Here is a 26,051-nt window from a genome sequence, read left to right as displayed (position 1 = left end):
TATTTATAGATATATATATATATATATATATATATTATATATATATATATTTATATATATATGATTATATTTATATAGATATATATATGTATATATATATATATAGATATTTATATATATAATATATATATATATATTATATATATATATATATATATATATATATATATATATATATAAATATATATATATATATATATATATATATATATATATATATAATATATATATTATATATATATATATATATATATATACATATAATATATATATATATATATATATATATATATATATATATATATATATATTAATATATATATACATATATATACAAACGACGGGCATCTTTCAGTTTCCATCTACCAAATCCACTCAAGGCTTTGGTTGGCCCGAGGCTATAGAAGACACTTGCCTAAGGTACCATGCAGTGGGAGTGAACCCGGAACCATTTGGTTGGTAAGCAAGCTACTTAGCACACAGCCACTCCTGTGCCTATATATATATATTTATGTAGAAACACACACTCTCTCTCTCTCTCTCTGCACACACACCCATGCGCGTGTATATATTTTTGCTGGATGAAATGCTTGGTGGTATTTTGCCTGTTGTTACATTTTGAGTTCAAATTCATCCTTTCAGGGTCGATAAATTAAGTACCAGTGAACACTGAGGTTGATGTCATTGACTCGTCCTGCCCCCCAAGATTTCAGGCCTTGTGCTTCCAGTTGAAAGGATTATTAGTATAGCTTCAGAATTTATCCTGGTTTACCACATTCTGAGTCCTCCAAGGTCGACAAAATAAAGTACCAGTTAAGTACTCACTTCAAAATTGTTGGATTGTGCCGAACTGTCGCCTCCCCCAATATTGGAAGAATCATTAGTGTGCAATGATAGTTCCTAACATAGCACACTTGTTACAAAGCAGTGTTTAGACAAGGGGCCCAGCAAATTACCTCTCCATAGATCGTTCATAACTTACCGACCCTCCCCACCCAGCTCACATCATATAAATTTACGAAACAATTAAAAAGTACAATAATAAAAAAAAAAAATTCTTTGCTTTAAATAACAATAATTCCTTCGTTCTTTTGTGTCTTTACCACTTTTCAATAAGAAATATTGGAAGAAATATAAATAGGCGCAGGAGTGGCTGTGTGGTAAGTACTTGATTACCAACCACATGGTTCCTGGTTCAGTCTCAGATAACTTTGATATGTTTTGGCCAGTACAGGCCCAGGCCATGTCTAATTCAGTAGTAGCGCCACCTGGTGAAGTCTTTCAGTCATATATAGGGCACTACAGCCTACTCTAGCAAAGAGATATATATAAAAAAAAAAAAAAATGTTGATGGGCACCAGATTCTTTTGTTGTTAAAAAGTGGGGCACCGGAATTTTTTTTTTTTTAAAGTTGGACACCGGAAAAAGCGCTTGCGAAACACGGTTCTCGACAGACCATCGTTCTCTACAGCAGGGGTTTTCAAACTGTGGTCCCCGGACCACAGGGGGTCCATGGACAACAAATACTTTTTATGGGCAATTTGATTTTTTATGTTTTTTAATCGAAATCTTGGTACTATCATGCTATTAGTTGTCAGAAGTGAAAGTGCTCACTCCCTGCTAGTGAAGTGCTGCCTGCATGCCTGTTGCTGGCCTGTCGATTCTTTGGCTACTGACAGCTAATACCATGACTGGCCGGAGCGAGCTATATGTCTGTCTGTCTCTATCTATCTATCTATCTATCTATTACTCGAAAGTTCGCGCGTTCGCGCTACGCTAGTCGTGAGTGGTCGATCCTATTATTTTTTAAACTTCAAACTTCCTTTGTTTTCTATTTTGATAAATTCTCTCTGTGAAAATTATATTTTTATATTTTAAATAATTTGCAATTTCAGGAAATATGTTTTTATATTAAATTTGTGTTTCTACTCACGACTAGCTAGCGCGGACGCGCGAACTTTCGAGTAATAGATAGATAGATAGATAGAGAGAGAGACAGACAGACATATAGCTCGCTCCGGCCAGTCATGGTATTAGCTGTCAGTGGCCAAAGAATCGACAGGCCAGCAACAGGCATGCAGGCAGACAGGCAGACAGACAGATACTTCACTAGCAGGCAGTGAGCACTTTCATTTCTGACAGCTAATAGCATGATAGTGCCGAAATCTTTTAATTGACAATAAACCTATTTGTTAATAAATGAATGTAAAAATATATGTTATTTTAAGCAAATATTTATGTATAAATTTCATAAGCGTCTATAAGGTAAAGCCTGAAATATAAAGGGCAAGTCAAAAAGTTTGAAAACCCTTGCGCTACAGCACAAATGCCCCCATCCCTGCTATGGACTACTGCGTAAATACAAGTGCCCTTCCTCCTTAATTATTATTATTTTTTTTTTATAGTGTACAGTTAAAGCGATTTTGGATTGTAGGTCGACCGAATACAAAGTTCCCTCATTCAGTCCTACGACGAAGGGATCTGTTTTAGACCTCCCTTCTTCATTATATACATAGATTCTATTTCGTATTTATCATCCCAGGTCATCGCTTGAATAACGTCATTAAACTATAGATAAGCGAAGAGGAGGTAACTGTTACTTGAGGTATTCATAGAAGCCACTTCCTAGTGTTTCTAATTAGAAGCGGCTTATTTGGACAGAAATAAAAGTAAGTCGTGTTTAATTTAATTTAATTTATTTTTTTACACTTGATCTATTCTTGTTTTATATAAAAGAAAAAACGAAAGTTAACTATAAAGTTGAGAAGGAATGGGAAATTTATATAAGTTTTATAAAGTAATCAAACTTTTGAACATTTTTAATTCGGTCTCCGAAGAGATTTAAGTTTACGAGAAACAGGAGAAGTTTTTCTATATTGGGAAAGAAAGAAAGGAAAGTAATGTTTTTGCGATAAGCTGAATCTAAAATTAATAAAGCAGGTATAGTTATATAATATATATATAGTAGGCAACGGCATTCCTCAGTACAAAACGGAAGGGACCACACTAGAAAAGATATAATTACATTGATTCTATTTACAAATAAACCATCATTTTTGCATTAATTGAATGGTGTTAATTACGGTTTTATGGTATATTTTATTGTCGTGAAACAGAACACCTTAGGATTTTTGTAGATATTAGGGAGAATTAAAACGTTGTGTAAATATTTCATGTGTTTGTTATTAAACTGATTTATCGTTTTATAATTATTTTATAAACAATAAAGCACCTGTTTTAAAATTCCTGTAGTCATTTGAGAATTTAGCGTGTCGTTTCTATAGTGACCCCTTTTCAGAAAAAAACTTTTGTCTGTGCATACACATAGTAAAGTTATATAGATATGTATATATATTCGTTGTGGAAATTTTTTTTTCTGTGGTTAGCTCGTATTCCCTCGTAACTTTCAGAAAAATCTGTAATTTCTAATGAAATTTTCTACAAAAACTTTTCAGGGTTTATAAATTAGGATTGTATCGGAACTTGATGTGAAAAGTAAAATAGTGAGCACACACACACACATACATACTGACACACATTACAAGTTTCTTTTCGAAATATGTTTCATTTTCTAGATATATGTGACGTATGTCTGTATGTGTAAGAAAACGCCATATTTGTTCTTTCATATTAAATTCCGATATAATCGTAATTTAAACACTCTGAAAGACATGAAAAAATTTCATGAAAAATGAGCCACTTTTCCTGAAAGTTATGAGGAAACAAAACCGACTCTTGTGAAGTTTCCGAAACTCCTCACCCCACTCTCGGAAAAATTTTATTATCACATATATTTCCGTATAATCAGACTCAACTGTGTATTTGTAGAAAATTTCATTAAAAAATAACCATTTTTCTGGAAGTTACGAGAAGACAAAGTCAGGGTGGGGCACATATGTAGGAATATCATAAACGGAATATGAAACCCGTTTGATATATAACACACACACACATATACGCGCAGGCATAGTTGCGTGAAATATTTAGTCGGGTATCTAGCGCGAGCCGGGTGCGAAATTTTTTTCCCCACGGGAGTTCCGGACCCCAGTAATGAACTCATTTGCATACAGCCAACCAATCAGACCTCACCTTGGCCTTGTTGTCAAGTTAACAAACACACTCTACCAAATAAACTCAAGACGAAGGACGGTCTTGCAAGTCGACCGATCGCCAAGTTATGCCTGATTTTAGAAGGAGACAAGTAATTAGATAGATTTGCATCTATACCTATAATCGGATTTTGTTAGGGCCCCATATGGTAAAGATGTGGAGGGGAAAAATGTGGGTAGAGGGTGATGTACTAGCAACCCTCTCCCCTTACTGTTTTACAAAATAAACACAAATAGCCACGCAGAGGCAGCCATGGTTGAAACAAGAAGAACAAACATTATTAAAAGAGAAAAGAAGCATGGTCATTCCTTTACCAAGTGACCTTATCTTATTGCCTGACAGGGTGAAAATGGTCAAACTTTAAACCTCTGACTTTTTAAAAACATTTTTCTGGAAAAAATGAAATAACTCCAGCAGTGCGGTTTAGGCAAGTGTATTATTGCGTCAACGTCAGAGTAACCTGTGAACATCGAAGGAAGAAATATTTACATATCATCATCGTTTAATGCCTGCTTTACATGGGTTGGACACTCCGAGAGTGTAGTGGGTGCTTTTACGTGCCACCGTCATGAGGGCCAGTCAGGTGGTACTGTAGTGTTTTTTATGTGCCACCTGCACAGGAGCCAGTCCAGCGGCACTGACAACAACCTCGCTCGAATGTTTTTTTCACGTGCCAGTAAGACAATGCTGGTAACGAGCACGTTCGAATGGTACTTTTTGTGTGCTGCCGGCACAGAAACCAGTCAGCTGCTCTGGCAGCGATCACACTCAGATGGTGCTGTTTGCACTCCACTGGCACGGGTGCCAGTCATCGAATTTGCGAATTTGATTTGACTTTGATTTCACTTGCCTCAACAAGTTTTCGCAAGCAGAGTTTAGTGTCCAATGAAAGAAAGGTACGCATATGTGGGCTGGTTACACCCCTGGCATAGGCCACGTATTATGGTCTCACTTGGCTTGCCGGGTCTTCTCACACACAACATATTTCCAAAGGTCTCAGTCGCTAGTCATTGCCTCGATGAGGCCTAATGTTTGAAGGTCATCCTTCACCACCTCATCCCAGGTCTTCCTGGGTCTACTTCTTCCACAGGTTCTCTCAACCGCTAGGATGTGGCACTTTTTCACACAGCTATCCTCATCCATTCTTGCCACATGATCATACCAGTGCAGTCGTCTCTCTTGCATACCACATCTGATGCTTCTTAGGTCTAACTTTTCTCTCAAGATACTTACACTCTGTCGAGTATGCACACTGATATTACACATCCATCAGAGCATACTGGCTTCATTCCCTGCGAGCTTACGCATGTCCTCAGCAGCTTACATATATTTATTTGTTTGCCTGACAGGTAGTTAGAAACAGTGGTACTTGTGATAGTGAAAGCTTTTTTTGGCAGTGACAAAAAGGTTGCTGTCTGCCAGTAGAGAGGGAAAGAGTAAGTTTTGATCGACTAAACTCTTCATGACTGTGGCCCACCATGGTGACTGCAGTCTTATAACTTTTTACAACAAATTTTCTTTAAAAAAACATCTTTAAATGACGGTCTGACCGTCTGCCAAGTAAATGGGAAGCAGTAATTGAAGTAGATGGTGAATATGCTCCAGAATAATCATTTAAAGATGTTTTTGATACATATTATAGTTTTTGTTGAATAAAATTTGTTGAAAAAAGCCGCAATAATTATGCACCAACCCAATATGTATATTAGTCTGACAGTCTGTTAAAGTCTGTCATACCGGCCATGATGAAATACCACAAGGTATAGAAAATACGTATTCGCCTTTATATTGAACACTCAATATTTCATCTATTCAATAAGACATTCAATACTTTATTTCATTGTACCATCCATTTTTATTTTATATTGTATATTATATTATATATTGTATATTCCATATTCTATATCCCACATTGGTTTTGCAGGAATATAAATAAAACATAAAAAAACAGACAGTGTTGGAACTCTTTTAAACAAAATAATATATTCCTCTATACACAATCATACAAAACCCCTTTTTTTGTATTTATTTTTACTCGCATATATATATATATATACATATATCGGCAGCAGCGTTTAATCGTGTGCCCGATAATTTATTTGGTTTCTTCTTGACCACTTCTTCCCCTCTGTCCTTATTTATGCCTCTGATGACTAATGAGGCCGATTGTTGCATGGAAGCATCTCTTGCAAAGTTCACAGGGGATCCGTGGTGGAGGCTTTGGTTGTTGCAGCCTCCATTTTCTTTCTTGTCGTTTCTCTTCCTCTGTCATTCAGCTTCAAAATGATTTATCACAATGGGGTTGGAATGATGCCAGCTTGGCCTGTCCTGATCTTCAATGTCCTAGGCTTTGGGATCAATTCCAGCCAGTTTTAGGCTTTGCTTCAGATGATCCTTGTATATATATATGTATATATATGGGAGAATATACAAATAATAACAACAGACGAGAGAGAAAAGCTGAACATTAGAAGCATCAGTTGTGGCGTGCAAGAGAGACGATTGCGCTGGTATGGACATGTGGTGAGAATGGAGGAGGATAGCTGCGTGAAAAAGTGCCACACCCTAACAGTTGAGGGAACCCGTGGAAGAGGTAGGCCCAGGAAGACCTGGGCTGAGGTGGTGAGGCAAGACCTTCGTACATTGGGCCTCACCGAGGCGATGACTACGGACCGAGACCTTTGGAAATGGGCTGTGCGTGAGAAGACCCGGCAAGCCAAGTAAGATCGTTGCCAGTGCCCCTGGACTGGTTCTTGTGCGGGTGGCACATGAGATGCACCATTTTGAGCGTGGCCGTTGCCAGTACCGCCTGACTGGCTCCTGTAGGATTTTCGAGCGAGATCGTTGCCAGTGCCCCTGGACTGGCTTGTGCGGGTGGCACATAAAAGACACCATTTCGAGCGTGGCCGTTTTCGTGCGGGTGACACGTAAAAGCACCCACTACACTCTCTGAGTGGTTGGCGTTAGGAAGGGCATCCAGCTGTAGAAACTCTGCCAAATCAGACTGGAGCCTGGTGTTGCCATCCGGTTTCACCAGTCCTCAGTCAAATCGTCCAACCCATGCTAGCATGGAAAGCGGACGTTAAACGATGATGATGATGATGAGGACAGGTGGTGTGAATAACAAAAGTATATATTAGTATGACGCTCGGGAATACGGAAAGTCTTTGACGTTTCGAGCTACGCTCTTCAACAGAAAGAATACGGAGACAAGGAGAAAAACACGGAGAAAAAAAATTGAATAGTGTTCAGTCAACGGTCAATCATGTTATGATTGACCATTATCGGCCATTATTATGATTGGCAAGGGATGGTGGCGAACTCTGCTGTACTCTTTCACCACAACTTTCTCTCACTCTTACTTCCTGTTTCTGTTGTACCTGCATTTCAAAAAAGAACCAGGCTTGTCACACAATGTGTCATGCTGAATCTCCCCAAGAACTATATTAAGGGTACACGTGTCTGTGGAGTACTCAGCCACTTACATGTTAATTTCATGAGCAGGCTGTTCCATCGATTGAATCAACTGGAACCCCCGTCGTCATAACTGACTGAGTGCCACAACAACGATACAGACACAAACACACACATTATATGATAGGCTTCCATATAGTTTCTGTTTACCATATTCACCCACAGAAGGAAATACTTGCTCAAGGTGCAGAACAGTAAGACTGAACTTGAAAACATGTGGTTGCAAGGCAAGCTTCTTAGCCACACAGCCATGCTTGCATCGAAACTAACTTTCTTTTTTTTTTTTTACAGATTATCCCATGTTCAACATCTGAATATAATGTAATTAATATATCAGAGATACCAACATAATCTGGAGATAATCTTTCATTTTTCAACGAGATTTTACCATTATTGTTTACAAAAGCACTTTAGAAAATGACTTCAAATGAATATGACTTTTTCCTACATTTTTCAAAGGAAGATTATGAAACAGCAGAGGAAGTACTACACATTTTAGAACAAGAATATCCGCATAGAAAGTTGAAAGGCTATATTTGTGACCGAGATTTTGACTGTATTGGCAGCAAATTCGAATTAGATGAGGTAATAAAAGACATAGATATCATCTTTGTTATTTTCTCACAAAATTCTGAAAGAGATAAAGAATTTATGTATATGAATAGTCTAATAATGAAAATTCATTTAGAAAATGAAGAGACAAAAAAAACAATACCTATCTATATTGATGAAGATGTAGTAGACAAATGTATTTTCAAAACTCTGCAAGGAATTAATTATAACAGTAAGAACTTTTTGTCAAAAATGAAAACGATCTTTCGTTAAAATCATGCATTTTAATGTTTTTTATTTGTGACTTTCAGCATTCAGATGGCTCTGGAAATGTGAAATGTGAAATTCGTAAATCTCTAACGAACAAAACAAGTCAAGAGATAATATTGGTGTTAGGTGGAAGGCGGCGAGCTGGCAGAATCATTAGCACGCCGGGCGAAATGCTTAGCAGTATTTCGTCTGTCTTTACGTTCTGAGTTCAAATTCCGCCAAGGTCGACTTTGCCTTTCATCCTTTTGGGGGTCGATTAAATAAGTACCAGTTACGCACTGGAGTTGATATAATCGACTTAATCCCTTTGCCTGTCCTTGTTTGTCCCCTCTGTGTGTAGCCCCTTGTGGGCAGTAAAGAAATAAGAAACTATGAGGGCGGTGAGCTGGTAAAATCATTAGCACACTGGGCAAAATGCTTGGCAATATTTCGTCTGCTGCTACATTCTGAGTTCAAATTCTGCCGAAGCTGATTTTGCTTTTCATTCTTTCGGGGTTAATAAATTAAGTATCAGTTACGCACTGGGGTCGATATAATCGACTTAATCCCTTTGTCCCCTCTGTGTGTAGCTCCTTGTGGGCAGTAAAGAAATAAGAAACTCAAGTTACAAAGTAAGAAACCAGTATATTCTACATATATATATATATATATATATATATAAATTTGAGATGGGCGATTCTTTCTTGTCTTGGGATTCTTGTTCATCTTCGTTCGCTTAGTATTTGGGTTTTATTTTTTTGATTTGGTTGAATCTTGGTTGGTATTTCTTTTTTGTTGGTCAGTTATTTTTAATGCTTTGACAGAAAAAAAAAAAGTCAGAGTGTGCCCAGAGCAGGTTTTGCAGCCACATCACCTAAACCGACTGTGTGAAACTGGGCTTAGCTGCTAGTATTTATAAAATATACTGTTTTTCTCTGTTATATTGGTGCGCTACGGTGGATTACTTAAGACTTGGCTCTTATTTCTAGCAGGTAGATGCTCATTAAGCATCATTACGATATTTCATAACTCCTTAAAGCTATCATAACTGCGTTCCACCAATGCTACTACTGGTGATATCATCAAATTTTGAATTTATCCACAGATGATATGAACAGTAGAGACATCTAACTTCAAATCTCAGTGTTTGAATATTTCATTTAAATATATATATATATATATATGAGTGGGTGGTGAAAAGTTCCTGGCTTTGGGTAAAAAAATATAGGCGGATTCATACACTTATTGCAGAAGTCCTTCAGTTTTTCTGAGCCCTGTAAAAGAACTCTGATGGTTGGGCCTCCAACCAGGCCTTTCATAATACCCTTAAAGCCAGGAACTTTTCAGCAGTCCCTTGTAGATATCTAGAGATTTTTAAGAAGTTCCCCTTGTTGATTTCCATTCTTTTTTTTTTGTTTATTGCTCTGTGCTTGGTCTCCTGGTTTAAATAAACTCAGCTTCACTGAGTGGACAAAACCTTCCACAAATATCAAAACATTGACAGATCTCAGATTTTTCTCATCAGTCAAGCAGCTGAAGACAGCAATGCTAATGTTGCTTACATGCACTGCAGAGGTTGGACACCAATCAGTCTGAGCCCACTTGAAAGGATCTGTTGGGCTGAATGAAACAGCAGAAGACGTGCCTGAAAGAAAAGGAAAAAAAAAATTATTAAGCTGGTGTTTGGAGGTAACTAGAATAATTAAGTTGGTATTTGGAGGTAACTAAAATAATTAAGCTGGTGTCTAGAGGTAACTAAAATAATTTGCTAGTGTTTGGAGGTAGCTAAAATAATTAAGCTGGTGTCTGGAGGTAACTAAAATAATTAAGTTATTATTTGGAGGTAACTAAAATAATTTGCTAGTGTTTGGAGGTAACTAGAATAATTAAGCTGGTGTTTGGAGGTAACTAGAATAATTAAGTTGGTATTTGGAGGTAACTAAAATAATTAAGCTGGTGCCTAGGAGGTAACTAAAATAATTTGCTAGTGTTTGGAAGTAGCTAAAATAATTAAGCTGGTGTTTGGAGGTAACCGAAGAAAGCAGCACACAACTGGAGAACTTAGAGCTCTTTTGTTGTTATATTTCTGTTGAAATATTCTAACTTTGTTTCAATAAATTTCAAAAATAATGAAGAATTTAGTAAAAAATGATTAACTCTTTTGATACCAGCTCACCAGAAATCATCCTTGGTTCTATAAAACAAGCTTCCTGATCTAAATTTAAGCCTTCCATCAAAATTTCATATTATTTTCCAAATACCAGCTTAATAATGAGAAATTATTTTTAAAAACGTTTATCAATTTGTGTTGCAAGATTCCTTATATGAAACCGTGTATTGAAACATATTGTTGTATTTCAGGATGGTCATTTTTTTTCTTTTTGCCAAATAAACACATGCACTATATATTTGTTCTTCACTCATTTATAACTGTTCTTATTATTTTTTAAAAATTCATATCCTGTGCCTATGGGCGCAGGAGTGGCTGTGTGGTAAGTAGCTTGCTTCCCAATCACATGGTTCCAGGTTCATTCCCACTGCGTGGCACTTTGGGCAAGTGCCTTCTACTATAGCCTCGGGCCGACCAAAGCCTTGTGAGTGGATTTAGTAGACGGAAACTGAAAGAAGCCTGTCGTATATATATATATGTATATCTGAATGTGTGTGTATATGTTTGTGTGTCTGTGTTTGTCCCCCCAGCATCGCTTGACAACCGATGGTGGTGTGTTTATGTCCCCATAACTTAGCGGTTCAGCAAAAGAGACTGATAGAATGAGTACTAGGCTTACAAAAAATAAGTCCTGGGGTCGATTTGCTCGACTAAAGGCGGTACTCCAGCATGACCGCAGTCAAATGACTGAAACAAGTAAAAGAGAAAAAGAGTATCCATTGTCCGGAAATCTTTTGTCACACATCTGTGACCTCTTCAGCAACACTTTTCGTTTTCATGTGTGCTCTTGCTCCACTTATTCCATTTTTGTTTAAAATTCTTCATTATTTACAAAATTAACTGGAATAAATGTAGTGCATTTCAACAAAGATATGATACCAAAATGGCTGAAGTGATATTTGAAATATAAATCAATGTGAAATTTTGATGGAAGTTTTTAATTTGGATCCCTTTAAAACAGGAATTTTCTATCTTGGAACCAAGGAACTGTCTCAGGAGAGTTGATGTTAAACGGTTAATTCTTTTATTTCTTTCAATCATTTGACTGTGGCCATGCTGGAACACTGCCTTTAGTCGAGCAAATCAACCCTAGGGCTTACTCTTTGCAAGCCTAGTACTTATTCTATTGGTCTCTTTTGCCGAACCGCGAAGTTACGGGGATGTAAACACACCAGCATCAGTTGTCAAGCGATGGTGGGGGGACAAACACAGATACACAAACACACACACACATACATATATATGATGGGCTTCTCTCAGTTTCCATCTACCAATCCACTCACAAAGCTTTGGTTGGACTGAGGCTATAGAAGAAGACACTTGCCCAAGGTGCCATGCAGTGGGACTGAACCCAGAACCATGTGGTTGGTAAGCAAGCTACTTACCACACAGCCACTCCTGCACCTATCACGAGAAAATGTAATAAGTCCTTTAAAATACTGACCTGGGCAATATCTTGTACTTGACCTTTGACGACTAATGAATGAAGTGATTGATTACTTAGGTGACTGAAAAAAACAAAACAAATGTTTAATGATGTAAAAAAATACCAAAAAATAAACGAAATTAAGCATAAACGAGTCAGTGTTATATCTAAGACACAGAGCATTATAACATTAACTAGAAATAAAATAGAAAGCAGTACATCTCCAGCGTTAGAAGCTGTGCAAAGGCAATAATAATAATAATAATAATAATAATGATGATAATAATAATAATAACCTTATTATCAAAAAATACCTTAGGAATGAGAACCCAGGTTCGAAATTTATTGAAGATACCTGATGAAGGCTGGAGAGTATATCAGCTGAAACATGTTAACAACAAACAAGATGAGAACAAATATCTGTCAATCAAATGTAAATAACATAAATAATTCCTCATCTCTTAAATATAGAAGTGTATAAAGAAGAGAGTAAATAAATAGTTTATTTATACTCACGCCAACTGGAAGAGGTATTGTACGACATGGAATGGCTCGAAGGAAAGAAACGAGTTTAATATGACTTCATCATATCTAAAATAAATAATGAAATACATGAATGGAAGACATCATCATCATTTAACATCTGTTGTCCATGCTGGCATGGGTTGAACAGTTTGACCGGGGCTGGTAAGCTAGATGGCAGCACCAGACTCCAGTCTGATATGGCATGATTTTCTACAGCTGGATGCCCTTCCTAATGCCAACCACTTTGCAGAGTGTGCCGGATGCTTTTACGTGACACTGCATGGACAGCTTTACATGGAACCACATGAATGTTTTTATGTGCCCCCACCCCTGGTGGTGCGGATTCACCTGTAAGACAGTTGCACTAGTGCCATGTAAAAAGTGCTCATGCAGTGCCACATAAAAGCACCCATGAGGTGCCACATAAAAGTGCCCATGTGGTGCCACATAAAAGAACCTATGTGGTGCCACTTAAAAGCATTCATGTGGTACCACATAAAAGCGCCCATGTGATGCCACATAAAAGTACCTGTTTACGTAGAACCACATGGGCACTTTTATGTGGAGCTGCATGGCTGCTTTTATGTGGCACAACACTCTTGCAGGTGAATCCGCACCACCAGGGGGAGCAATCTTAACAGAGTACAGGTCTTCTTGAGTACAGCAATGCACCAAACATCTTCGTTCCGATATTATTCTCTCTTATATAGACACACACACACATTGGAAATGTAATGGACCCCCCCCCCAAAAAAAAAAAACAATACAGGAGGGACAAGTTTTAATAACTGTTGGATTACTTTACCATTCAACAGAAGGAAGAGAATGAGTTTTAACATTTTGGACATTAGTCCTTCATCAGAAAAAAGGCTTAGGAGGAGCAAGAAAGAAGAAATCTGGTTGAGAAGTGAAGAAAAACATTGACCAAGGGACTAGGAGCTCAGTAGCAATGCAGTTTTAAGGGGTAGGGGTTAAGAAAGGAGGAAGGGCATGTGTATGTGCATGTATAGTAGTGTAGCCATGGTTTGAAATGAATATATATATGAAACAAGTGGTTGTCAACCAGGGTCTGTGTAAGATTTTGTAGTTAAAATTTACGAGCATTAAATTGTTTATATTTGTACAACACATAAAATATTTCAACGATATTTTTATACAGTCCCTAATAATGTCTAATTATAGAAATATAATGGGACTTTTTAGACAGCAAATGTTTATGAGGGCCCACACGAGTAAAATGGAAACCAAAGGGATCCATAGGCAAAAAACGGTTGAGAAACACTGATTTAAACTTAAGGGAGTTGTCAGTTTTGTAAACTTTATAAATAAGTATTTTTCAGCAGGGCATTCTTTCATTTCATAAAATGCTTATTTTTAACCGAGGCAATGACAAATGACCGAAACCATGGCGATATGCTGTGCTTGAGAAGACTTGTCAAGCCACCACTATGATTTCACAGGTGCTATTTGCATGACACTGGCAATGGTCACAGCTATGGTTTCACTTGGCTTGACAAGTCTTCTCAAGCACAGCATATCGCCGAGATCTTGGTCATTTGTCATCGCCTCGGTGAGGCCCAGCATTCAAAGATCATGCTTCACCACCTCATCCCTCAGCTCCATGACGCCCAAAATAAATAAATAAATAAAAACATAGAGTAAACAAATCTTACCTTGAAATGTGGAGAACCAGTCGCAAGGCAGCTGGGTCCTTTAGTAAGGCTGCATCAACAGAATGGGTCAAAGGTATGGCACAGTTTTGCTTCAAGCTATTAAAAGGAAGGATTGTAAATGAATAGTTACCAAACACAACACAGTTATGTTTTAGACTGTTATGTGACTCATACCTCATAATGGAAATCAAGAATCATGAGTCAACTCAGACAGGTAGGTCTTAACTTTTCTATATGATTACCATACCGTTTTCCAATATACAAGGTTGGCCAAAATTCACCCGACAGTAAATCAAAATTCCATAAATATTCAATATTCAATTTTATTCATTACAATAATGAATGTTTAATAATTGAATGCTGTGAGTTAGAATCACCGTTTTCTTTTTTAACATTTGTCTATTTATTAGTGGAATCTCATATAAAATTCTTTGTTTTAATCTTGGAATGAAATGGGTTTTGATTTACTGTAAGGTGACTTTTGGCCAACACTGTATATATTTACACATATATATTTATATGAGCCAAATAGCTTGAAACTGGGCCAGTCCTGCGATCCTGTTTGCTGCTGGAGGGTAGTAAGGGTTTGCTCTCCCTGTTAGTGATGTACTGTGTATAAAGGGTGCAGAGCTTGCACCGAAAACCAGCAGGTGGAGAATCCACCCAGGGTTAAACTAGTAATAACATTCAACTGCCACTTAGATGTGGGTACTCACTATACTGTCTATGAATATATTCTTTTGCTTGTTTCAGTCATTTGACTGTGGCCATACTGGAGCACCGCCTTCAGTCGAACAAATCAACCCCAGGGCTTATTCTTTGTAAGCCTAGTACTTGTTCTATTGGTCACTTTTGCCGAACTGTTAAGTTACGGGGACGTAAACACAGGCAGCCACTACACATTCTTTATTTTCTATCCCTGTTTCTTTCTGTAGAAGAGCATAGGCTCAAAACATTAAAGACTTTTTCACTTTCCGAGCATTATACTAATACATCTGTTTGCTGTCTACACCACCTGTCTTCGTCTTTTGTTTTTTTTGTGAATTCTCCCATATATATATATATATATATAAAATATATATCATCATCATTTGACGTCTGCTTTCCATGCTAGCATGGGTTGGACGATTTGACTGGGGACTGGTGAACCAGATGGCTATATGTATATATATATTCTTTTATTTGTTTCAGTCATTTGACTGCAGCCATGCTGGAGCACTGCCTTTAGTCGAGCAAATCGACCCCAGAGCTTATTCTTTGTAAGCCAAGTACTTATTTTATTGATCTCTTTTGCCAAACCGCTAAGTTACGGTAAGTCACCCAAAAACTGAACAAGCAACAAACCTACAAAGTCTTGCATGAGCATATTGTAAGAAAACTCCAGAATCGGCTTTGAAGTTGAGACATTTCTTCCAGCTGAATGTATAATCAAAGTTCCTTCTTTCTTTCAGGTCTTGTACAAGAATTGAACTGATGCCAAGTGTGTCTGCTACAGCCATTTCATCAGCTACATCTTTTGATGCTATGAAAATAGAAAAACAAATATTGCCATTTTAAAGGAAATCTACTCCAAATGATAATAACAATAATATATGAAGGCAGTGATAATCTAATCAACATGAATTACAACAGGATTCTTTTAGTTTCCATTTACAAGATCCACTTACAAGGTTTTGGTCAGCTCGGGGTTATTTATAGCAGAAAACATTTGCCCAAGGTGCCATGTATTGGGACTGAACCTGAAATCATGTGGTTAGGAAGAATGCTTCCTAACCACTCAGCCACACCAGGATGGTTTGACCAGAGCTGGTGAGCTGAGGGGCTGCACCAGACTCCTGTCTGATTTGGCATGGTTTCTACAGCTGGATGCCCTTCCTAACGCCAACCACTCTGAAAGTGTAACCTGTGTTTCTATTAATTGTATCCGTATCATATTGAATATATGACAGAAAGAAGAAAGCCTAATATGACACAAGCAGTGACAGTTACTTACAGGAAGTTTCCTTTCGTTTTGACAACATTTGGTGCTGAGCTTCATCAAGAAGGTCTTTTAGGAAAATAACTTTACCCATTCTTGTATTCATGCCTATAATTCGACCAAATCCAATATGGAAATCACTTCCGAGACTGCAATGAAGAGGAAAATAGGACTATGATTAAAAAAAAAATATAAGAAAAACATGATGTTTATTTTCAATCTCACCCTAATATTTTTGATCTGCAAAAAAAATGGCCAATTAATAGATTTGTATGAAAGTGCTTCCCAACACAATGCAACTTGTGGGCCACAGACATTCTATCAACTCACCCTGCATTTCTTATCGTTACTATGAGTACAGGTATGGCTGTGTGGTATGATATTTATTTCCCAGCCACATGTTTTGGGGTTCAGTCCCACTGCATGGTACCTTGGTCATATTTCTCCTACTATAACTCTGGAATTACAAAAGGCTTGTGAGTGGATTTGGTAGACGGAAACTGAAAAAAGCCCATTGTGTGTGTGTGTTTGTGCATGTCATATATGTTACCGTCTCCTTGTGTTGACGTTGTGTGGTATTAGTAAATGAATGTCACCTTTATGGTCTTTTTGTTGTTTTTATGAGTGGAAATATTAACATTCTTTCCAAATTTGTGGCCAGCAAAGGCAGTGAATTTCAACAGAAATATGGTAATGAAAGGGTTAAAATAACGGTCAATGATTTAGAAAGAGATTCTTAATAGAAAGAATTTCATTTGGATAATATTCCTCAGAAAATCTTCTAATAAATAATTTGGAATATTTGCAGCCTGGTACTTTAATGCAGAAATTATTTGTAAGACCCTCAAATGGTTGCATAAACAATCCTTTAGCCTTAAATGGAAGTTATCTTGTTAGGAAATATATCAAATTAAGAAAAACTCACCTGGTAACCCAATCTTCTCCAATTGTCTTCAAAACTGCCTGAAGGTTTTGGAAATGTTGCTTCTGTCGATTGTCAACCTTTCAGAATCAAAATAATAATAGTAAAGCTCTTGATATTTTTAGCATTATTATTAATGTTTAAATAAGGTAGTGGACTGTCAGAATTGTTAGAACAGTGGGAACAATTTACCAAGGTCTTTATATTCTAAATTTAAGCCCCTTTTCATTTATCTTTACTTTCCATTCCTCCTGGAGTAAACAAAATAAAGTACCAATCAAGTACTGGAATCAATTGTACCAATAAACCTAGCCCTCCCAAGCTGTTGCAGTGTGTATTCAACGATTTCCTTGGAAATCAAGAAAACACCACAAAAAAAAAAGAAAAGAAAATGAAATAAAAACAAAACTTACCACATAGTGTATTTTGTTAAAATTATATTCCTTCTTCCTGTGTAGGGCAGCAGCAACATCACTAGAGGGGAATAATGTAGAATAATTAGAACTAATTATTGTCATCATTAACACCTATTTTCCAGTGTCTGCTTTGGCATGGCTTCTATGACTGAATGCCATTTACAACCACTTTATAATGTGTACTGGGTACTTTTTATGGATACCAGCATGACACTAAACACTCTCATGATTACCATTACCAACACCACATCTCTTTTAATTGCTATTCTCTACTCTTCTCCTTGTACCTATAGTAGAAAGGATTATCATTATTATAATTATTGTTGTTGTTGTTGTTATCATTATTAGGCGGGGGGTGAGCTGGCAGAATTGTTAGCACGTCGAGTGAAATGCTTAGTGGCATTTCATCTGTCTTTACGTTCTGAGTTCAAATTTTGCCGAGGTAGACTTTGCCTTTCATCCTTTCAGGGTCGATGTAATCGATTTGTCACCTTCCCAAATTTCAGGCCTTGTGCCTATAGTCAAAAGGATTATTATTATTATTATTATTATTATTATTTTTATTATTAAGGCAGTGAGCTGGTAGATTTGTTAACAGGCTGATCGAAATGCTTAGCAGTATTTTGGCTGCCACTACATTCTGAGTTCAAATTCTGCTGAGGACAACTTTGCCTCTCATCCTTTTGGATTTGAAGAAATAAGTACCAGTAATGCACTGGAGTCGATGTAACCAACTAGCCCCCCTCCCCTCAAAATTTTCAAGGCTCTGTGTCTAGAGTAGAAATGGTTATTATGATTGCCAACCTTAAATATTTTCTTAGACATATTTCTAAGTTGCTATGCATTTGCTGGATAAGTGAAGACCTCTTCCTGACAGTCTGGTGTTCTTGGAGAGTAATTTTGGTGAGGTGGTGCCAATTGTTCTAAGGTTTGTATGTGTGTGTTTGTGTGAAAGAGAGAGACGAAGTAAGGATTAAAAAATGAGTATGCAAATATAGACGCATAAGTTTGGCGTTAGGAAGGGCATCCAGCTGTAGAAACTCTGCCAAATTAGATTGGAGCCTGGTGTTGCCATCCGGTTTCACCAGTCCTCAGTCAAATCGTCCAACCCATGCTAGCATGGAAAGCGGACGTTAAACGATGATGATGAAGTATATATGGAAAAGAAAAGGAGAGATAGGAAGACAGATAGAAAAACAAAGAGAAGAGAGAGAGAGAGAGAGGTTATATCATCATCACCACCATCGTCGTCGTCATAGTCATCATCATCATCATCATCAGTTTCAATGTCCACTTTTCCATGTGTGCATGGGGCAGATGGAATGAACAAGAGAGATGATTGTTCTATGGCTGGATGCCCTTCCTGTCACCAACCCATACCTGAATCCCAGCAAGGGAATATTTACCCCAAGGACAGATATGTTTCCACAGAAGATTGGAAGCGATTGACACTGCCTGTACGACAGTGATCTATCATGTGTCACTATAAGGAGACATAAACATAAACATATACACTCATAGAACAGGCTTCTTTCAGTTTCCATTGACCACATTCACTCACAAGGCTCTGGGTGGTCATAAACTGTTGCTGAAAACATTTGCTCATGGCGTCTCACAGTGGAACTGAACCTGAAGCCATTTGGTTGCAAAGCAAAATTCTTAACCAGAGAGAGAGAGGGGAGAGGGAGAGAGAGAGGGAGACAGAGAGATAGAGAGACAAAGAGAGAGAGAGAAACAGGGAGAGGAGACAGAGAGAGAGAAGGGAGTGAGATAGATAGTGAGAAAGGGATAGAGAGAGACAGAGAGGGATAGAGGCAGACAGGGATAGAGAGAGAGAGAGAGAGAGAAAGAGAGGGAGACAGAGAGAGGGATAGAGAAAGTGAGACAAAGTGGGATAAACAGATAGAGGGAGACAGAGAGAGACAGAGAGATAGATACATTTCTTTTATTAGCCACACAGGGCTCAACAAAGATGGGACAAATACAATGTAGAGCTTTTCTTTTGGGGAGGGGGAAGGGAAAAAAAAGGGGGTGTGTCGATCAAAAGAGATCGTAGGAAGGGAAAAAGGGGGGAGTTCGATCAAAAGGGATCGAGAAAAAAAAACAAAAAAAAAACGATCAATAGGGATCGTGTATCACAGTAATGTTCTCGTGTAAAAAGAGGGGAGGACAGTTTAGGTTTAGCCGTGGAAAGAAAAGCCTACGGAAAAGACCACGGTAACCTTGGTCAATATTGTCATCGAAGAAACTATAACAGTAAGTGACTCTCTTTTACCTTTTTGTTTTATTTTTTTTTCTGGATTTTTTTCTAGTTCATAGGGTTATGCTCAAGATGGCTCCGTCGTTCACTCGTGCCATCCTTGCTACATTCACCCATCTTTTTTTTGAAGCATTCACTAGAAAAGACTTCCCTTTCTACTCTCAGATAGACAGATAGATAAGTAGAGTGAGTGAGAGAGAGAGAGAAAGAGAAAGAGGGATCTTTTAAAGGGCAAAAAAGAACAGAATGAAGAACTCTGCTACTCGCCGTGTCAGGTAGAGAGTAGTTCCATCACTTTTGCACATTGTAACTTTGGAATTTCGGTTTCGGTCAGGAATCTCAATGAACTCGGTTCTTCCTTCTTCCCTAAAATTGTATAAACACAAAGTTTATAATAGATGTATTCATAATGAGTGTATATGTGTATGTGTATAAGTATATATATATGTGTCTATGTGTGTGGATGAGTACATTTATATGAATGCTTGAGGATCAATGTCTGTCTGTCTGTCTATCCATCCGTCCGTCTGTCCATCCATCCATCCATCTCTATCTATATATATATATATAATAGCATTAATAAAATAGGAGATGGAATGTGTATTAGACTTTATTGAGTACACCACATGTTTCGACCCATAGTTCTGGGTCTCTTCGGGTACATCAATAAAAGTGTGTGTGTGTGAGTGTGCATGTAAAAATTAATAATTATATGTGTATATGTGTGAACGTGTATGTGTATATGAATGCTTGAAGATCATCATCATCATCGTTTAACATCCGCCTTCCATGCTAGCAAGGGTTGGACGGTTTGACTGAGGACTGGTGAAACCGGATGGCAACACCAGGCTCCAATCTAAATTTGGCAGAGTTTCTACAGCTGGATGCCCTTCCTAACGCCAACCAAAATAAAAAAAGGTTTAGGGGTTAGTAGTCATATATATATACAGATAGATTTTTTTTTTTTTTTTTTTTTTTTTTACTAGCATTTTTGACTTACATAGGCTGTATGCCCCCGGTGACACCTAAAAAACACCATTTTGAGCGCAGCCGTTGCCAGTACCGTGTGAATGGCTCTCGAGCCGGTAGCACGTAAAAGCACCCACTACACTCACGGAGTGGTTGGCGTTAGGAAGGGCATCCAGCTGTAGAAACTCTGCCAGATCAGATTGGAGAATGGTGCAGCCTTCTGGCTTGCCAGTCCTCAGTCAAACCCTCCAACCCATGCTAGCATGGAAAGCGGACGTTAAACGATGATGATGATGATGATGATGATATAGATCTATGACTACTAACCCCTAAACCTTTTTTTTATTTTCTCTCTCTGCTTATTTCCATGTTCCTTTCTGTTGAAGAATGTAGGCTCGAAACGTGAAAGACTTTCTCACCTTCCCGAGCATTAAACCAATACACCTGTTTGTTGTTTACACACCTGTCTTTGTCTATTGTTTAGTTTTTTTGTAAATTCCAGGCTTGCGAAGACCTGTTGGAGCAAGCGAAAGCGAAATCGTGATGGTACCTGTACCAGTGGAGCACTAAGAGCACCGTCCGAGCGTAATCGTTGCCAGAGCACCAGCTGCCTAGCACCATTTGAGCCTGATCATTACCAACGTCGCCTTCCTGGTACTTGTGCCAGTGACACGTGAAAAGACATTCGAGTGAGTTCGTTGCCAGTACTGGACTGGCTCCTGTGCAGGTGGCATGTAAAATACACCATTTCGAGCGTGGCCGTTGCCAGCACCTCCTGACTGGCCTTCATGCCGGTGGCACGTAAAAGCACCCACTACACTCTCAGAGTGGTTGGTGTTAGGAAGGGCATCCAGCTGGAGAAACTCTGCCAAATCAGATTGGAGCCTGGTGTAGCCATCTGGTTCACCAGTCCTCAGTCAATATAGAACTTAAATACAGAACTGAAATATTAACCCTTTAGCATTCTGATTATTCTGAATTAATCTTGTATCATCTTGCAGCTTCGGAATTTCAGAGATGTGATCGTGTATTTTTTAGAATGACATAGTAGGGTAGGTGTGAGAGGTGAGAACTGACTTGTTCAGACATAAAACAAATTGAATATTCAGTCTGAATACGGTTGGTTTAAATGCTAAAGGGTTAAATTACATGTACTAAAAGTAACTGTAAGCTTAACTGCTTCAATAGGTCAAAAGAAGTCTTGCCTAGGGTTAAAAAACAAGAGGGTAATATAATAAGACTTACTCATTGATCTGTAACAAACCAGTGTGTCTCAGGTGTTGCAGTAACTGATTGGCTGATTCAGAATACATTGACTCAGAGTGAATCTCAGTGAAGGAGATACCAAGTCTCTGAAATCAGACAAAAGAACAAGTCCTGTGTTAGGTGAGACGACTTCTCATGACGATGACAGCTTTGAAATGCAGTAACATTTTCGTGAATCTAGCATGATATTATTAGCTGACCCTGTGCCATCAAAAATGGCAGGTAACTAGTATTTTATGTATAAATAAGGTACAAAATCAGGCACATAATCACAGATACAAACATTCACATATTACCCTTGTATTGGGTTGTCCGGAAAGTTCATGCCGATTTTTAAAGGAAACAAAAAGGTCAATAAATACTTGCCATTTTTCCATGTTAGCATAGATTAGATGGATTTGCATCTGAAGCAGGATTTTATGGTTAACAGCTACTTTTCCTGCCTCTAACTATCACCTGTTTCTCAAGATATATACATATACACATACATATATATATATATATATATATATATATATATATATATATATATATATATATAAATATATATATATATATATATATATTAAATATAAGGATAAAATTTTTATAAGAATTTATCAAGCAGTCAGCATGAAAAACCAGTTAAGGGAAAAATTTATACAAAATATATAATTATTTCTTTTGAATATAAATACATTCATTATATTGAAGGCTATTGCTAAATCTAAATGCTTCACGCTATAAGGGACTCTGCTTAATTAAGTATCAAAAATCAAAATTCCAATCAGAATCTCAATCAAATCGAAATCAAAATGGAAATTGTAGTTGTGGCCGATGCCAATGCAGCCTGACTGGCTCCCATGCTGGTGGCATGCAATAAGCACCATTCATGTGTGGGTTGTTGCCAGTGCCACTTGACTGGCACCCTGTGCCAGTGGAATGTAAAAAGCACCATCTGAATGTGGTTGATGCCAGCCCTCCCTGCTCTGACTGGCTCCCGTGCTGGTAGCATGTAAAAAGCACCATTGTAACATGGCCGATGCCAGTGCTTCCTGTCTGGCTCCCTTGCCGGTGGCATGTAAAAAGCACCGACTACAATCTCGGAGTGGTTGGCGTTAGGAAGGGCATCCTGCTGTAGAAACCTTGCCAGATCAGATTTGGAGTCTGGTGCAGCCTCCTGGCTTACCAGTCTCCAGTCAAACCGTCCAACCCATGCTAGCATGGAAAGTAGATGTTAAATGATGATGATGACACGGTACCAAAAGTGGGGAATGTAACTTGGAAGTCGCCTCTTAAAAACAGATTTAGCTGCAAATCACATGGTTTCGTAGGTAGTGTACACAATACACTTTCTATTCATCAGTGCTAACAGAATCAGAATACATAAAAATGAATACATGTATGTATCAGGCAAACATGTATATATATATATATAAATAATACAGAATGGGACAAGAACGCAAAACATCCGGACAAGGTGATACAAAAGTAGGATGAGAAAACATCCAGATAAACGATACAAAGAAAACAAGGACGGGTCATATACATATATATATGCTATTAAGTTAGACATGGCCTGGACCAATCTTTGGTCGAACCATATCTAAGTTTTATCTAAGTTATATATCGTTGTCGTCGTTTAACGTCCGCTTTCCATGCTAGCATGGGTTGGACGATTTGACTGAGGACTGGTGAAACCAGATGGCTACACCAGGCTCCAATCTGATTTGGCAGAGTATATATATATATATATATATAGATAGAGAGAGAGAGAAAATAACAAATTGTCTTAGTTCCAGTCAAGACCTACCTTGTATATTTTCTGATATTCTTTGATGCTCAAGTCTCGAAATCGTTTCCAAAGATCCAAGCTTTTTCCTTCTCCTAGGAGAGGAAAATAAATAAACAAATAAATAAATGAAAAATGAAAACAAAAGGGCTCACCTGGAGTATTTATTTAGACAGGCATCTCAAGTCCATGTGGCTAAGACTTTGTTTTGCATCTTGGGGATATTTGTACTGAAAGTATATACACCGTTGAAAGGCATGATGCTGTGGTTTTTGCCTGAGAGAAAATTTCTTCCAAAACACACGCTAAAATCAAACAGCAAGATGAATATTGTCTCAGCAGTGGCTTACAAGCACACTAGATACATTTCAGCATTCTTGGGCCTTGTCAATAATATGTATTTACTAGTTAGATACCTAGACAAAACCTGCCCCTTCTGATATATAAGAAACAGTGGATAATGCATTCACTGATATTGTGGAAAGCCTGGTGGGCTGAATATAAAAAAAAGTTTGGTACACAGTATTTTGGCAACTTTCTGCCATAGTTTCAGGTTGACCAATGCCTTGCAAATAACATCTGGTAGACAGAATCAGTGTTGAAGCTCACCATACAAGGTATGGGCATTGCTGTGTGATTAAGTACTTCAAGTGCATGTAAAAAGCACCATTTGAGCATGATCGTTTCCAGCTTTGCCTTACTGGCACTTGTGCCGGTGGTATGTCAACAAAACATTGGACTGATTCCTGTTCAGGTGGCACGTAAAAAACACCATTTGAGCGTGGCCGTTGCCAGTATCGCTGGACTGGCCCTCATGCTGGTGAAATGTAAAAAGCACCCACTACACTCTCGGAGTGGTTAGCGTTAGGAAGGGCATCCAGCTGTAGAAACTATGCCAGATCAGGTTGGAGTCTGGTGCAGCCATCTGGTTCGCCAGTTCCCAGTCAAATCGTCCAACCCATGCTAGCATGGAAAGCGGACGTTAAACAATGACGATGACGATGATGATGATTGCCAACTGAACAGTTTCAGATTTGGTCCTGCTGTGTCTTAAGTATCTTCTACTAAGACCCCTGGGCCAGCCAAAACCTTGAGAACGGATTTAGTAGATGGAAACCAAACAAAGACTGTCATGCATATATATTTATATATATCATTAACATCATTCCACATCCATTTTCCATGCTGGTGTGGGTAGGACAGTTTGACAGGAAGGGCAAGTCAGAAGACAGTGCCAAGCTCCACTGTCTGCTTTGGTATGGTTTCTATGGCTGGATGCCCTTCCTAACACCAAGCAGTCTGAGAGTGTAATGGGTGCTTTTACACACAAGTTACGTGACTCTGGCATTGGTCACATTGCCTCCGTGAGGCCTAGTGCTCAAATGATGCTTTTTATGTGCCACCGTCATGGGTGCCAGTTATGTGACACCAGCATTGATAACAACTACGATTTTACTTGGCTTGACGGGTTTTCTCAAGCATGGCATTTTGCCAAAGGTCTTGGTGACTCGTCATTGCCTCTGTGAGACCCAGTGTTTGAAAATTATGCTTCATCACATCATCTCATCTTGGGTCTACCTCTACCACAGGTTCCCTCCACAGTTAGAGATCGGCACTTCATTATACAGCTGTCCTTGTCCATATATCATCATCATCATTGTTTAACGTCCGTTTTCCATGCTGGCATGGGTTGGACAGTTCGACTGGGGTCTGGGAAGCCAGGAGGCTGCAGCAGGCTCCAGTCTGATCTGGCAGTGTTTCTAAAGCTGGATGCTCTTCCTACCACCAACCACTCCGTGAGTGTAGTGGGTGCTTTTTTATGTGCCATATATGTATAATATATGTACACATAAATATATAAAAGATACCTGTGTGTGTGTGCATCCCTTTGTCTTATCACTATATGGTAGTTCTAAACAAAATTCAGTGTCATACAAACAATATTGCTCAATTCCTGTCTTCCTTAAAAACACATGTCTGTCCTCAGGGAAATATTACTTTGCTTGGATTCAAGTGAAGGCTGGTAACAATAAGAGCAAAATCTTCCTCAACAGTTTTTGTCCGGCCCATGCAAGCATGGGGAAAGCGGGCATTAAAATGATGGTGATGATGGTATATTGATATCACCAGATCATTGCGTTAACATCTACGTTTTTCATGCATGTATAGGCCACACAGAATTCTTTTCTACTCTAGGCACAAGGCCCGAAATTTGGTGGGGAGGGAGCCAGTCGATTACATTGACCCCACTACGCAACTGGTACTTAATTTATCAACCCTACTACACTAC

The 26,051-nt window shown here is 38.2% G+C and overlaps 1 protein-coding gene across 1 annotated transcript in view; it reads right to left on the bottom strand.

Annotated features, from left to right (window-relative positions):
• Positions 1–8,400: 8,400 nt before the first annotated feature.
• The window catches only part of LOC106871987 (putative arginine--tRNA ligase, mitochondrial), a 35,291-nt gene continuing 17,640 nt past the window's right edge, over positions 8,401–26,051 (bottom strand). Inside the window, exons 9-19 of the mRNA XM_052969021.2 lie at positions 23,783–23,856; positions 21,970–22,076; positions 20,023–20,121; positions 17,493–17,553; positions 17,083–17,159; positions 16,173–16,306; positions 15,524–15,701; positions 14,180–14,275; positions 12,498–12,572; positions 12,000–12,063; positions 8,401–10,030 (exon numbers count right to left, since the gene is read on the bottom strand). Of these exons, the coding sequence (XP_052824981.1) occupies positions 9,944–10,030; positions 12,000–12,063; positions 12,498–12,572; positions 14,180–14,275; positions 15,524–15,701; positions 16,173–16,306; positions 17,083–17,159; positions 17,493–17,553; positions 20,023–20,121; positions 21,970–22,076; positions 23,783–23,856 (1,052 nt within the window). The 3' untranslated portion in view covers positions 8,401–9,943. The remainder of the gene's footprint in view (positions 10,031–11,999; positions 12,064–12,497; positions 12,573–14,179; positions 14,276–15,523; positions 15,702–16,172; positions 16,307–17,082; positions 17,160–17,492; positions 17,554–20,022; positions 20,122–21,969; positions 22,077–23,782; positions 23,857–26,051) is intronic.

This window comes from Octopus bimaculoides, chromosome 6 (assembly GCF_046866305.1).
Source record: "Octopus bimaculoides isolate indiv1 chromosome 6, ASM4686630v1, whole genome shotgun sequence".
Taxonomy (NCBI): domain Eukaryota; kingdom Metazoa; phylum Mollusca; class Cephalopoda; order Octopoda; family Octopodidae; genus Octopus; species Octopus bimaculoides.
This window is presented reverse-complemented; position numbering and strand designations above follow the sequence as displayed.